This window comes from Camponotus floridanus, unplaced genomic scaffold (assembly GCF_003227725.1).
Source record: "Camponotus floridanus strain SB8 unplaced genomic scaffold, Cflo_v7.5 scaffold265, whole genome shotgun sequence".
Classification (NCBI taxonomy): domain Eukaryota; kingdom Metazoa; phylum Arthropoda; class Insecta; order Hymenoptera; family Formicidae; genus Camponotus; species Camponotus floridanus.
In genome coordinates, this window is record NW_020229398.1 from 108,925 (window position 1) to 125,038 (window position 16,114).

Genomic DNA, 16,114 nt, shown 5'->3' on the forward strand with positions numbered 1-16,114 from the left:
TCGACGCTTACTTAAAGTTCGCCATTAAATCGACTCGCGGGTCTTTCCACCCGTTTACTTGTTGCTCGTTTTCTTCTCATTGTCCTCGCACGATTCGCTCTCCCGGTCGGTTTATTATTATACACGATATGTATGTACATCTCTCTCTTTCTCTCTTTCTATCTCGAAAGAGAGAGACGTCTGAAAACCGCGAACGGAGCTTATTAAGGCTCGCCACTACCGCGAACAAACACCTTGAAAGCCCTGAACTTCAAGCCCGAGAGGATGACCGAGACTCAAGGTCGGTCTGAATCCGAACCGGTTTCCCGAGAAAGATTCGGTGAAGAATACGTAAGATCTCTACGCCTCCGCAATTTAATTTATTAACTATTAATAAGAATATCTCTCCGGAGGGCTGTTGTCGATAATAGTAATGGTATTTGCATTATTTTATCAATTTATAGTTTACTCAATCAATGTGCTTGAATGACGTTTATTATCAATGCTATAAAGAGCATGATTAATTAAAGAAATAAAAAAGGTTGAAAATATATAAAATATTGAAAAATTAAATGATATATTAAAAAAAAGTGTAAATAAAATACAAGTGTAAATACATAAAATAAGATTGTAAATACATAAAATATCTGAAAATGAAAAATATTTGACTTTCTCTAATGCATCGTAGATTGTCAATAAGAAGTGTACTTTCTAATGCAAGAATATATTTGTTAATCTCTCTAGTTCCTCGATTATCTAATGTTTCCATCTTATGTGCACAATATTTGTTAATATTTATGATAAAATAATAATATTAGAGTTTTTTTGTTCTAAAAATTAGAATATAATGTAGAGAGAAAACATTACTTAAAATTTAATTATTTATAATTAAAGACGTCCAGGAACTATTTAAGAATTAATAAAATGCACGAGACAATATTTTCTAATAATATAAAAAAAATATTATATATTATTTTATTATTACTTTCTAATATTTTTCAAATATTGTATTCTTACTAGATAGAAATATATAATATATTGAATAAGAAAATTGAAAAAGAAGATAAATTTTAAAAGAGAAGAAATATTATTTGTAATTAAAAGTGATCTAAGAGAATTAATACAATATTAATAAAATATAGATATATAATATATAATATTGAATAAAACAATATTTTCTAATATCAAAATGTTATTTTATTATTATTATTATTATTATTTCAAATATTTTTCTTATTATATAAAAATATAGTAAATAAAAATGAAAAAGAAAATTGAGAAAGAAAATGGCTGATGCATCCTGTTTTCTATATTAACTGTTTTATATTTTTTAAATAAAAAATTATTGGAAAATCATATGATATAAAATATAATAAGAAAAGAATATTATAATTTAATAAAAGTATCTTATATTCTCTAAATAAATACGTAATACAACCGATGAAGAGATGGTTTCTGGTGACAAAAATTCCCGACGCGAAGAGCCGAAAATAGTTTGTGTGCCGTGGACCCCATAAATATAAGCAACCTGCGAAATCGCCTCGGCGTGAAACCTCCAACGGTACCTCGGTGGAAAAGACAGGAAATGTCACCTCGGTATACATGCCTCCTTTCATTATCGTAAGATAAACCCGCGCTTTTACTATGCGGGCTTTGTGCGATAGCGGGACGTGTCCCGGAAATTGTCCACCGACGACGACGATCGAAAACGCCCCACGCGACGTGTCGCGTTACGTTTAGCACGTACAGGGTGACCGAAGTGAAAAAGGTCCAGGACTTGCAGAGCTGACGAGTTTATTCATTAAATTCGATTCGAAATTATTTAATCGAAAATGCGATTAATATTGAATTATTTGAATTTTTTTTTCTAAATTTTGCTGTTGTTTTATGAATTTTGAGACGAAATATTAGGTCCTCATTCGCCATAATTTTACGGATGTGCGTTCGTTCGTTATTCAGTTCGCGAGCGTAAAATTTGCCGGAAACAAGAATTTCGCAAGCGTTACGCGCAGTGAAAACTCGTCTTTCCTCTCGGCGAACGAGAGAGTCGACAAAAGGCTAACTGGTTTCCGGAAATAGGTTGTTTTGTCCTCAATGCTATGACGAATGTGAAGATATTGAACGGAACAAGATAAGAAAGTTATTTAATTACAAGCACCTAGATAATAATACACGTGTCCAAAAATTTCCAAAATTTCTGAAAATTAAATTCGCAACTAATTGGCAGAAATTTGAATTATAACAAGAGATAATAAAAAGAAAACACAAATTTCATGCTCTTAAAACATCATTAGGATAATAATAATATTAAAATTAAATTGTTGTTTCAAAAGTAGGAATATAATACAGAAAGAAAATAATATACACATTATTTTAATTAAACTTTATTTGCAATTAAAGAAGTGTGATTTAAGAATTAATAAAATTGCAATATTTTTTATATCAAAATATTATTTCACTATTACATTTTTTTTGCAAGAATATTAATTGAATATTAAATAATTGAAAAATAAAATGGCTTTCTTATAGATAAGCTATTTTTTCTATATCTTAATATATTTCTTAATATATTAAAATATTAAATAATATATCTTATAATATATTAAAAATAAATAATAAATTTTAATATATTAAAAATATATTTCTTAAAAACTGCTCCCGAAATATCGAATCAATCAGAAAGATTTCCTCGGCATTCTTTGGTAGCTTGATGCACACTTGACATTTACGACGTTAGGAATCCTTCGCTGCATCCCTCGTGCGTATTCTTAGAGAACGACGTCACGTGACGTGTGTACGGCCTCTCGTTAAAACGTCTCGCAATTTTTTTATTCTCCAAGTATTTCTCTCCGCGAGTCCTCCCTTTCCTCCCCTTGACTCATCGCACAATTACGTCAGCGTCCCCGATTCAGCTTACAAGCGGGTGCAGAAAAATGCAGCGGGACGACTTTCCGTTTCGCGCGAATTGTGTGCACACGCGCGGCGCACGATCGATTCTACCGGGTTATCCAAATAAAAAAACATTGCGTTAACTCACGCTAATCGGAGCTCTGCTACAGAGGAATTGACTGAGAAAAAAGATCGACTTCGAAAATGGCGGCCGAACGATCTGTCATTAAAAAAAGTCCGGTTTTTTTACGGACACCCTATATATATATATATATATATATATATATATATATATATATATTTATTCACAAGAGACCGAAAAATAGCACAGCACGAGTCACGTAATATTAATACAACATTCTTATCTGGACTGTTCTCCTTACGTATATTTTTCTAGTTTCTTTTTAAGTACTCTGGGTGACTCATCGTGTAGGAAAAAATTGACTGAAAATCGAAGCGCGGACACGAGAGGCGCGAGAGACGTTTACATTCGTTGTTTACGAAGGCAACATTTTTGACAGCGACCGACAATGGGCCTCTTTGTACGCCACATGCATTGATAATTCCCTCCCGTCATAACGATGACACGACCAGAACGAAGGACGACTGTGGTTCGCCGCGATATACATGTATTGGGAATCCATGCACACATTCGCGATGCCTCTTCATCAAAGCATTTGCCAAGGTGAGGGAAATTACTCATCGAACTGGAGGTTCACGACCGAATATCAATGACTCAGGTCGATTTCTCGCCTCTGTCGAAAAAGAAGGACCGAGAGTTCACGAGACGGACGGAGTTTAATTATCGATCTCAGCTCTGGAAAGATCATTAATAATGCACATCTTTTTTGTACGTCTTTTTCTTTTCTCTTTCTGTTTCTGCTCCCTCATGAACATCAGATGTCATACGCCTTTCAACATTCGCTAGATTCATATTCAATAAATATTTTCGTATTGGATATATTAAGCCTAACAGAGAGAAAGAGAGAGAGAGAGAGAGAGAGAGAGAGAGAGAGAGAGAGAGAGAGAGAGAGAATTCTATATGCATTTACACTGAAAAAAAATGACAAACTTAACTAAATATTTTCAATTAATTATTATTTTTTAATTGAAATTGTTAAGTATTTAAATATTTTATATTTAAATTAAATAGATATTAGATTCAATATGTCGTATTTAATTTAAATATTAAAATAATTTAATTACTAATAATTTAATTAATTTAAATACTTAAATATTTCAATTAAAAAAATCATAAGTTCGAAATAATTAGTTGGAAATATTTAATCAAGTTTGCAATTTTTTTCTCAGTATAAAGATGAATGGAAAAAAAAATTACGATATACATTATATGATAAAACTATGTATATAGAATTGTGTGAGTAAATTTATAGATATGCGAGATAAAATTAATCGATATTTTCCGATTTTATATGTCCTTTTGAGAATCGATCGACTCTCGGTTGAAAGATTAATACAATGATTAATAACAGTAATGCGCGCCATAAATCCGCGATAACATATAATCGCATGCGAAGAATGTTATATGATCGGACAACCTTACAACGACGATTTTAATGCAATGCTGGAAAAGTTACGGATATTTTTATCAAGATTTTTTGCAATAATTTGTTACGTGCGCGTCTAGACAGAAAAATGTGAATTTCGAGATTAGATTAGATCAAATATTGGAATTTTATCGTCGAAGCTCTGTTATTGCTTAAACCTGATCTTGCACCGATTAATTCTTAAAATTGCATTTCAGTAATTTATTTACGATTGAACGAACGCTTGAGGTTTTTAAATCGTATAAACACATCTAATATCGATCTTTTATCTGCAAACTTTTAATAATTTCTCTGGAAACTTTTAAGACTTTCTTATAATTGAATTATAAAATATTGAATAAATCTCTTTTGAAAATTCGCGATCAAATGATTGATTATAACAGAAATTTGATATTCTAGATTATAATATCTTTGTTGATTTTATATGAAAATATTGATAAATTTAATATAAAAACATATACTATATAAAAAGTTAATAATTTTGATAAACGGAATTGCAGTTCAATTATAATGATGGAAATAAACTTATATAATTATAAAATAATAAATTAATAAAATAAAATTTTTAAAAATTTCAAATTTATTAAAATAAAATTTAAACTAAAATATAAATATATTTAAATAATTTAAACAAATTGATTAAAAGTAAATTTCATAATAAATTTTAGAATTAAATATTCCATCATTTAAATACAATTTTTTTTATAATTGAGAAAGCAATTGTATATTGCGTAATTTTTGCTAGAACTAGAAAATTATATTATTGATATTATGATTAAATTAACATGCATTTTCGCGAACACATGCAAATTAAATGGAAAGTAAAATCATGATGATACATAATTCATCCTTTTGGAAAATTTTAGTATGTGTTTCTCCTTTTAACATTTAAAAGGACGTTTAAAGAACGTTTAAAGAAGGAATCTTTGTTAGTGCCGTTTCGTTTCGCTATCAGTCATGTGGATAATTAGAGGAAGACGGGAGAGGGAATAGACGATGGAAGGCAGTGGCCACTATCGGGTCATTCTTGAATAGTTGTTGCAGGTGATTCTTTCGTTCCCCGATTCTTTCACGGTATTTGGCATCGTGTCAAAGCGAATCTCCGAGTGACGACACGTGATTTTTTTTCGCCACAGTGTATAACGCGCGCGAAAGTCGAAATCATCGATATAAATATTGGAGGAACATCTTTTTTCGTGCGTTTATATTAAATTAATTGTCGGATACGACGCTGGACATTACTTTCTACCTGGTGGCTCGTGATCTTCCAAGTGATTCTTATATTATGCGAAAATATATTTGTCTTAAAATAAAAAAATAAAAAAATATAATCGTGTTTATTTGAAATAGAAAGGAACAAAGGTGTCATTGTATTTAAATTACAAGATATAGGGTGTCTCCCATTTGTTGTCAAAAAGATATAATTGCATTCTAGACTTTGTTAATTTTCAAATATACGTGTCTCAAAAATTATCATTATTTTTAAAATAATGCTTGTGCAATTTTTTCAAACAAATCCAAGTCTATTTTTTTATTTATTCGTCCATGTAACATAATCCTATTTCTTCGAAGAACATTTAAATTATGATTTTTTTTCATAGAATGAGATATTAAATAAAATGATTGAGATGACGTCTGTCATGTGATTCGAAGAATTAAAATTTGCATTTCCTTGAAGGGGTTTACTTGCTATGTCTTTCGAATTATCATCTGTTATCTCTCTCTCTCGGATGATTGCAGTTGTTGATATACATATGATTCTTCGAAGAATAATACTACTACATTCGAGGAATACGACACTCCAAGTACTTTAGCGGCTTTATCGGGAACTATAATATTTTTAATTCCTATTTAAGTTAGATTAAATATTTTAATTTTTAATTTCTATTTAATTTCTATTTAAGTTGTGTTTTCTTTTCGAACGAAATTTTTATAATTCCACCTAATATCTGCCGTTTAGATTTGCAATATCAGATGTCGCGATGCGTGCGAATTGGCGAATTCGCTTTTATCTTATCTGGCGAATTCGCGTTTATCCTAACCAGGTAGACCAGAGTCGGATTCGCGCTCGCGATTGATAATGAAACGAGCACGATAATCGAATTCTCTCGTGTATCTTTTTTTATTTATTTAGATATCCCAGATGACTCTTTCGCAGGTTTGCGGAAATATGGGGTAAGTACTTTTCCCCGCAATAATTTGCAAACTTGATCGGATTAAAGTCATTTGGTCAGGGGGAGGAATTTTGTTGAACGAATCAAGTTTGAAATATCAGATTTAATTATAACTCGCCGAAATATGTATCTATTCGAAATTTTATGACATTTCGCTGGCGGCGAAAATGACTCGTTTTATCCTAAATTATGCGATATTTTATTTTCCCCTATTTTTACTTTTTCTTGCTCCTTATCGTTTATTCAATAGAAATATTTGCCGATCGATTTCTATCGTCATTCGCTTTTATTGTCTGCCAACTTGAATGTTACTAACCGCTCCGATATCTAATCTATTGTAAGTCTTTATCATTCACGAGGCCGCGAGGCCAAATAGAACGGTGCAAATACGTAGAATCAACTTTATTTAAAATGCTACTTGTTAAATAAATTTTTAACGTTACAAAATAATTGAAACAAAAAACTAATTATATCGAATTCTAAAAAATTCTTAAAAAAATAAGATATTAATTAAAACCTTTCTCTTTTAATTTCTCAATCTTACAATTAAATATATAAAGAAATAATACATAAAAGTCAAACGTTTGAATTATTCGTCTTCTAATAAATAAATTAACCTAAATAAATTTTAAAAATAGAGATTTGGACTGAAAATAGAGGTTTAGGTTGAAAAAACAAATTTACAAATGAAATGATTAAAACAAAATAAAAAAATTATATTTCCTACATCTCTCGCTTTTTTTTTCTTAGCACATTTAGAGAATCTTTTATTTATGAATATGAAATAAATATTAATATAAGTATTAATATAAATATTATTTATGAATACAATATAAAACAGAGAAAGAATAAATTACTTTTATTTTTTTTTTGCTGCCATCTTTTTTCTCAAGCACTTGTAATTTGCTAAGTAACTATTATCGTTAAGAAGTGACGTTATTGCAAATTACAAAATTACGAAATATTGATTGATAAATAAATTGGTGTTATCACACTGATAGCAACGAACAATTCTGATCCTGACTGATATTCGCAGCGTGAACACAATCGACACTGGGGGTGGCTTGAATAAGCCGAATCCCCCGAGACCGGAAGTTTTCAAACCCGCTCGGAAATTGCTCGAAAATATGGAGCGTGGATTGCACGAACGCGACCGAGTTGGTGTTCAGGACTTTGTTCTCCTGGAAGATTTCCGCAGCGAATCCGCATTCATCGATAATCTGCGCAAGCGATTCAAGGAGGATCTCATTTACGTGAGTCGAAAGTATAATTAATCCCTCGTCGAGAAATTTGTACGAATGAAACTTTTTAATTATTTCAATTATTTTAATTATTCTAATTATTTTATATTTTATTTGTCGTGTCTTTATATTTGATTTTTCTGAAATTTTTTAATTGTAATCTCATAATACGTGGTTTTGCTTAATAAAGTCATTAATAGAGGATAAATTTCTAGAATAATAACATGTTTTTTGTATAAAAATCGTATTCTTTTTTTATTTTTATTTTTCTGCATCATCAATACTTTCTGAATTATATTACTGATAGCGACTTGTGTACACAATTGAGTGTAGAAAAAAATGATATGTAGTGAATAATAATTTTAAAAAGATTCGTATTTTTTTGGCACCGCAGACGTACATCGGTCAAGTACTGGTATCGGTGAATCCTTACAAGAAACTGCCCATTTACACTCCGGAAACCATTCAGTATTATCATAGAAGAAACTTTTTTGAGGCGCCTCCTCATATGTAAGCATCTTTTTTATATATGGTGTTCTAAAATGAATGAATTCTTTAAAAATCTCTTGCCAAAAAAAAATTTATGAACGAGGAAGATTCGGGACACCTCGTATAAGCTAAATCATGTAATGCTGGCGTTTTTCCAAATCATATTTATTATGAGAATTCTTTTCCACAGTTTTGCTCTCGCGGATACCGCCTATCAGTCTCTGGCAAAAGAAAACCGTGACCAATGTATCTTGATTTCAGGTAGACATACTTTTAATTTATTTCACGTTAATTATTATTAAATAACTAGAAAACCATATATAATTAGTTTTAATTATAATTAGTTTTAAGTTAATTATATCTTCTCTTTTGATTTTTTTAAAATTAATTTTATATTAATAGTTCGAATTTATTTATTTTTTTCAGTCTTGATTTCTTGAATATAATTTCATTTTATCTTAATATATCTTTTGAATATGATGATTTCTTTTTTTATCATCGAGTCTTTTTATATATATTTTTATATCCTTTTTTTACTAACAATAAAGTATCTTTTTTTTTCTAACAATAAGGCGAATCGGGATCTGGAAAGACGGAGGCGTCCAAGAAAGTCTTACAGTTTATCGCAGCTGCTACGGGACATAAAAAGCAGGTGGAAGAAGTAAACGATAAACTGATCGGCAGCAATCCCGTGCTAGAGGCTTTCGGTAATGCGAAGACCAATCGCAATGATAATTCATCCCGTTTCGGCAAATATATGGATGTTCAGTTCAATTTTCAGGTAAAATTCTCATCTAACGCACAAGTTTCTGTCTAAAATAACAGAGAGAAATCCAATTGAAGACAATTTCATTCACAAAAACGAAAATTAAATTCATTATTCTTTACCTAAAAAAATAAATCATAATGATTTGAAGAATAAGAAAAAATTACACTAAAATATTACTTTAATATAATTTATATTAATATAATTGTCAATATTTTTATTCATCTGTTTTTGCAGAAGTACTTTGATTTGCTAAATACATTTAGCGATTAAATATGTTTATGTACTTTTAGGGAGACCCGGTTGGTGGAAATATTCTAAACTATTTATTGGAGAAGTCTCGGGTGATTCATCAATCCGTGGGCGAGCGCAATTTTCACATCTTTTATCAACTTTTAGCAGGCGCAGATGACGACACGTTAAGAAAGCTGTTCTTGAAAAGAAACCTTGACACTTTCTTCTATCTGAGCAATGGTGTAAGTGTATTCAATTTTCATTCTTTATATATATTATATATTTTTATATACTTTCTATATATTTCACACATATGGCGTTTGACATTTTATATATATTTTATATTTTACATTTTAAATTGATATATCTTTCGATATCTTTTATTATTTTTTTTGTAAATTGATATCAGACGAAAGGCACGGTGGATACCATCGACGATGCTAATCAGTATAAAGAAGTCATTCGGGCGATGAAGACCATGGAAATGTCTCAAACAGAGCAGGATGATCTATTTGCTATAGTTGCGTCAGTGTTGCATATGGGTAACGTGGGTTTCACAGAGGAAGATGGTGTGGCGACAATTTTAAAACCTGCATCTGTCGATGCCATTGCTACGGTAATCATTTCTGAGATCTATTTTAATTTCCGTTACAATAATTTACATTAATCTATGAAATCAAAATATATATAATAGAATATTTAAAAATTGTATAATAAATTGTATAATATAAATTGTATAACACATATTTTTATATTAATATATAATTATATATATATATATATATATATATATATATAATTATTTTTATTTTTAATTATTTATTTTAACATTATTTCTGTTCAAAAAACGACATGAAATCACTATTTGCAAAGTTAATTTCATTATTTCTCGATTTACCCTTCAAATGTAAACAATCATGCAAATAACTAATGATTCTATTGAATAGTTGTTAGGATGCAACGTAAACGTGCTAGCGAAGGCATTCACTCATCGCACCATAAACGCACATGGTGACGTAGTGGTTTCACCCTTGAATAGAGAATTAGCCATTTATGCGAGAGACGCGCTGGCGAAGGCTGTGTATGACAGATTATTCACCTGGCTCGTGACTAGGCTCAACAAGTCGCTGCAACCTCAGACCAACCCACAACGTAAAATGGTTATGGGTATTTTGGATATTTATGGTTTCGAAATTTTCCAGAAGAACAGGTAACAGTGTGTGATTAGAGATTTTACGCTTTAAAATTGAGGCAAATAATAATGTTTAAGAAAAATAATTTCTAAATTTTATTTTATATATATATTTTTTTTCATGTTCTTTTAAATATTTTTCTATATTTTATATTTATATAAGCGCTATATTTTATTATTTTTTATATTATATTTTTATGTAATTTTTTCATATCTTTTTTATCCTTTATCATAAATTGTGTAATATTTATTTGAGAGAAATAAAGTTTTTTAATGAAAATTATCTTAAATATGATTTATAAATGCTATATGCTACGTCTTAGGTTTTTAATGAAGGATAACTTATAATTTTATCATTTCAGTTTCGAACAGTTCTGTATTAATTTCTGTAACGAAAAATTACAACAATTATTCATTCAACTGACGCTGAAATCAGAACAGGAAGAGTATTTGCGCGAAGGGATAGCTTGGGAAAATATAGAATATTTTAACAATAAGATCATCTGTGACTTAATTGAGGAGAAATATAAAGGTTGAATCTTTAAAAATTTATTATAAAATTTAACCAACTATATATGCTATTATTAATTAATCGTTTACACTACAGGAATAATATCTTTAATGGACGAGGAATGTCTGCGACCTGGAGAACCGACGGATATAAGTTTCTTGGAGAAGATGAATGTAAATTTAAACAACCATCCTCACTATATCAGTCATCAAAAGGCGGACATTCAAACGCAGAAAATTATGGGTCGAGATGTAAGAAATTTCTATTAATTACTTATAAATTTTATAACTATTAGAGATTGATTAATTTCAAAATGACAAATGAAGAGACAAGTACATTATCTATTCAAATTCCAATTATTTTATTTCAGTTTAATCATTTTTTATTATTTATTTCTATTCCTCTCTCTGTTATTTGTTTTAATTATTTTATATTATTTATTTTATCAGTTTATATTAATACTAGAAAATTTTATGGGATTTGCGCAAAATTGAAAATTGACATTTCAGGAATTTCGATTGGTACATTACGCTGGTGATGTAACGTACAATGTACGTGGATTTCTTGAGAAAAATAATGATCTACTATTCCGAGACTTACGCGAAGTTATGTCGCACACAACGAATTCTATTACAAAGGTAGGAATTTGACATCCATGACAAAAAAATTTCTAAATTAAAATCTATAAAAGAGAGCTATAAAAAAAAGCTTTTCTAAGTTATCAATTTTAAAAATTAAAAAATTATTTGCAAAAATAATGTTTATCTTCTTTGAGATGTTTTTCTTTAGCCTCGAATGTTTTTACATCTTTGGCTAGTGTACAATTTTTCGTTTCTTACAGACTGTATTTGACGTGAAAGATTTAACCAGTAAGAAACGTCCAGAGACTGCCATAACTCAATTTAAAAATAGCTTGAATAATCTGGTTGAAATCCTTATGGGCAAAGAACCGTCTTATATTCGCTGCATCAAACCCAACGATTTTAAACTGCCTAGTAAGTAAAACTAATATAAGATAAAATTAAGATAAATTTTCTATATATGAAATTTCTAACATTTTTTAAAATTCATAATATATAATTTAATAGATATACAATAAATATTTAAAAATAAATTATCTTCAATTTTCATAATTGACATAAATGTAAGAAAAAAGAAAATAAGGAGGAATAGCACAAATGAAACTATAACAAAGATAAAAAATTGATCATTATCATCTGAAATTCATTCAACTTTCTCTTCTTTAGATCAATTCAACGAAAAGATTGTGCTACATCAAGTGAAGTACTTGGGATTGATGGAAAATTTGCGAGTGAGACGCGCCGGTTTTGCATATCGAAGACCATACGAGCAATTCTTGCAGCGTTACAAATGCCTCTGTTCGGAAACTTGGCCGAATTACCACGGCTCGGCCAAAGAAGGCGTGCAGGTCCTTGTATCTGCTCTCGGTTATGAGAGCGATGAGTACAGGATGGGCAAGTAAGATGACATTGTATTTTAAAAATATATTCTAGATTAGATGTTAGAATTAGAAATTAAGATATTTATTATATTTAATTTAAATGCGCACACAAATATTCTGGAAAAATAATCGAAATTATGAAAATAATTTTGATACATAAGAAATAATAAATATATTTAGCCCGTGACTTTGTAATAACGTGTTTCAGCACAAAATTATTCATTCGATTTCCTAAAACGTTATTCGAGACGGAAGATGCGTTCCAAATAAAAAAGCATGAAATAGCTGCTATTATTCAAAGCAAATGGAAGGGCATATTAGCAAGAAGAAAATACTTGAAGATGCGAGAAGCGGCGATTATTTTCCAGAAATATATTCGCAAATGGCTTGCGAAACGCGAAGCGGAAAAGCGACGACGAGCGGTTATTACTATTCGCAGGTATTGCTCACTCGTTCTTGATTTTCTACCAAATTTTAGAAAATACGATTTATCATTATTTGTTCATTTAGTATTTTTCTTTTATATCTTACATATTATCTTTTATATACTTATATAATTTTTATTTTACATTTAATATATATTTTATACATATTTTTTATATATTTTACATCTTGTATTCTCATATTTTAAAATTTATATTTAATGTCAAAAAATGCAATTTGCTACAGATTTATCGAAGGATTCATCACTCGGGATGGACCGCCTACCAAGATTAATATAGCATTTATTGAATTGGCAAAATCCCAGTGGCTCATCAGACTCTCGAAAACGCTACCAACAGGCATTTTAAATAATTATTGGCCGCCAAGTCCGTATTCATGCCGAGAGGTACGATTCTAAATAAAATTAAAAAAATTCTCTGCAAAATAAAACACATATTACTTCTACAATTATGCAATTAAATTCATACAATATGAATACAATATATATATGCCTACAGATTGTTATATTTATGTTTTATATCTTTTTTATATCTTTTATATAATATCTATAAAATATATGCATAATATTGCAGGCATCAGAACATTTGCGAGTGATATATAAGCGATGGCAAGCGCGTTGTTACCGTTTGGCGTTGAGCAAGGAGGATAAGGAACTTTTCGAATTGAAGATTCTCGCGGAGTCTTTGTTTAAGGGTAAAAAGAAATCTTACGCGAAGAGTCTAGGTCCGAGATTCCTAACCGATCGTCTTGGCGCGGAGCACAAAGCGTTACGACAGAGTTTTATCAATAATATTTTACCTTCCGGGGAAAATATAAAGGTAAATGTAATTCTACAAACAAATTTTTTATATTTACTATTTTTTCAAACGCTTGCAACTGGAAGCCCGAGAAAGGAAGCTTAAATTAAAATCGCCAACTTTTCAGTATGCAACTCCCGTCATTAAGTACGATCGGCATGGTTATAAGCCACGTGAAAGAGTGCTCATTTTAACGGAAAACGCAGTGTACATCCTTGATACACTTAAAACTTTCAAGCTTAAGCATCGTCTGCCTTATAAGGCTATTGAAGAACTAGTCGTCACCGGGGAATCCGATAATTTGCTCATCGTTAGGATACCGCCCGAACTGAAAAAGGACAAGGTTTCTGCCTCTAGAATATATATTTTACTTAAATCTTAATATTTTAAATTAACATATAGACATTCTAAATTAATAGTAAAATAAAGTTTATTACATAAATAAATATAAGTTATAAACTTATTTATAATTTAAAAGAAATTGTAGAGAGTAAAGGATTTATTTAGTAAATATTAGTTTAATAAATAAATATTAGTTAGAATAAATTAAACTTCAAGAATGATAAAATTTCAGACTAGAGCAAATAATTTTTAAAAGTAAGATAAGAAAATAAATTATATATATTCTTATGCATTTTCTTCTATTTTACACAGGGTGACTTGATCTTGGAAGTTCCACATATAATAGAAGCTTTAACAAAAGCGATCAAGATTACTAGTAATCCAAATATTCTCAAAATTGTCAATACCGAATCGTAAGTATTGTAAGAAATATTTACGCATATATTTATCGCTTTCTACTGAAATTAATCAAAGTTCAATTAATTAGAGAATTGAAACTAATACAGGTACTCTTTGATTGAAAATTTAATTTAGCTAATTGCTTTGATTTACTCTATTTCCATTAAACTTACAATATTATATTACAGCGTATCCCATAAACTAGTCAGTGGTAAAGAAGGAGTCATTGAAGTTAGAACTGGTGCCACTCCGGCAATCAGTAAGAATCGACAGAGTGGGCACTTATTGGTGGTAAATATTCAAATTTGAACAGTATCTTTAATACTTTCATCTTATCATTTATCTTTTTCTTTGAAATATAAATTTCAGGTCGCTTCTCCATAAAAATATCTCGAAGAAATTTTTCGAGGACCAGAAGAATCAAGTGCTATGATGCCTACAGTGGCCTTAATACATTGTGATTTAGAGTATGCGATAAAGTATTTTAGGAAGAACACTAATATATGATACTGTAACTTATATTCATTAAATTAACCATTGTGTATTTTATTTCATTTTAAGAAATGATAAAATAACAAATACGCAGTTACTTTTGTTCTAATATAGATCATATGTTGAAATTGTTTCAAAAGTACAAAGGGCACGGTGCTATAAGGCGTCCTGTATAATATTTCCTTGTAAATCAGATAATTATTATTAATTAATATTTATTCTGATAGGACAAGATATTCGGTTGAATCGTTGAGTTTATGTGTCAGTAATTTATAAGCATTATTTAAATATAAGCTAATGCAAAACGTAATAAATAAAAAAAAAAGAATTTTTACTCTTTTCTTTCGTTTTTTATCAATTTGAATAATCTCAAATATATAATATTATTTTATTAATATATATAATATATTAATACATACACAAACATATTAACAAAAATTATGTTTTTTGCGTTTTGGAAGTATTTTTCTTCACTAGAGTTTTCTTTCCCTCCAAGGCTCTCTCTCGCAGTTCATCTTCTATAGTACTGTTCACTGCTTTTGAAATCACTTTTTTTAACTTTTGCACTTCCTGTAACTTTGTTTTCTTTGGCTGCACCGGAGCATCTTTTAAAAAGTCAGAAACATCATAATATATTATTAATTTCAGTATTAGTAAAATATCTTAATGTTCATAAATTGATTTCCTAAAAGTTTGTCTTCTCTTATTATTACTTACTTCCACGTTTTTGGATAGCAGGGCCTTTCTTAGCTTTATTGGCCTTTGTCTTTACCGATGCTGGCAATTTTGTTTTAACTTTGAGCTTTCCTTGTGCCATTTTATATATAATTTATTATATACAAGTTCAAGTATATTTAACAAATATATTGTTCACTGTAAAGCTGTAAAGAAAGATACAATAAAATCATAAGTGGAAAAGTAATTTTTATAACGTATATATATTATTATATATAAAAAAGAGGAGAAAAAAGATATAAATAAATATAAATCTCTATCATATCTACAATTGTCTACAATATCTGTATCACGTATACACAAAATTATAATTATACATTTATTATAATTTATACGAATATTATATAATATTAGATAATTTTTAGACTATTATTAAATAATTTTTAGCAGTATATAATAA

At 29.4% G+C, this 16,114-nt stretch overlaps 1 protein-coding gene across 3 annotated transcripts in view; it reads left to right on the forward strand.

Moving 5' to 3' along the window:
* The window catches only part of LOC105258255 (myosin-IB), a 38,627-nt gene extending 23,463 nt beyond the window's left edge, over positions 1 to 15,164 (forward strand). For 2 of the 3 annotated variants that reach the window (XM_025409438.1, XM_025409437.1), the window contains exons 2-20: positions 7,647 to 7,863; positions 8,246 to 8,361; positions 8,531 to 8,601; positions 8,913 to 9,121; positions 9,400 to 9,582; positions 9,750 to 9,956; positions 10,288 to 10,550; positions 10,895 to 11,064; positions 11,140 to 11,294; positions 11,553 to 11,681; positions 11,885 to 12,038; positions 12,291 to 12,522; positions 12,714 to 12,944; positions 13,175 to 13,334; positions 13,522 to 13,767; positions 13,874 to 14,089; positions 14,401 to 14,501; positions 14,676 to 14,778; positions 14,857 to 15,164. In XM_025409438.1, the coding sequence (XP_025265223.1) occupies positions 7,738 to 7,863; positions 8,246 to 8,361; positions 8,531 to 8,601; positions 8,913 to 9,121; positions 9,400 to 9,582; positions 9,750 to 9,956; positions 10,288 to 10,550; positions 10,895 to 11,064; positions 11,140 to 11,294; positions 11,553 to 11,681; positions 11,885 to 12,038; positions 12,291 to 12,522; positions 12,714 to 12,944; positions 13,175 to 13,334; positions 13,522 to 13,767; positions 13,874 to 14,089; positions 14,401 to 14,501; positions 14,676 to 14,778; positions 14,857 to 14,871 (3,087 nt within the window). In that variant the 5' untranslated portion in view covers positions 7,647 to 7,737 and the 3' untranslated portion in view covers positions 14,872 to 15,164. Of the gene's footprint in view, positions 1 to 5,482; positions 5,633 to 6,570; positions 6,612 to 7,646; positions 7,864 to 8,245; positions 8,362 to 8,530; positions 8,602 to 8,912; positions 9,122 to 9,399; positions 9,583 to 9,749; positions 9,957 to 10,287; positions 10,551 to 10,894; positions 11,065 to 11,139; positions 11,295 to 11,552; positions 11,682 to 11,884; positions 12,039 to 12,290; positions 12,523 to 12,713; positions 12,945 to 13,174; positions 13,335 to 13,521; positions 13,768 to 13,873; positions 14,090 to 14,400; positions 14,502 to 14,675; positions 14,779 to 14,856 lie in introns of those variants that run through there. The other variant, XM_025409436.1, reaches the window with a different exon arrangement.
* Positions 15,165 to 16,114: the final 950 nt, after the last annotated feature.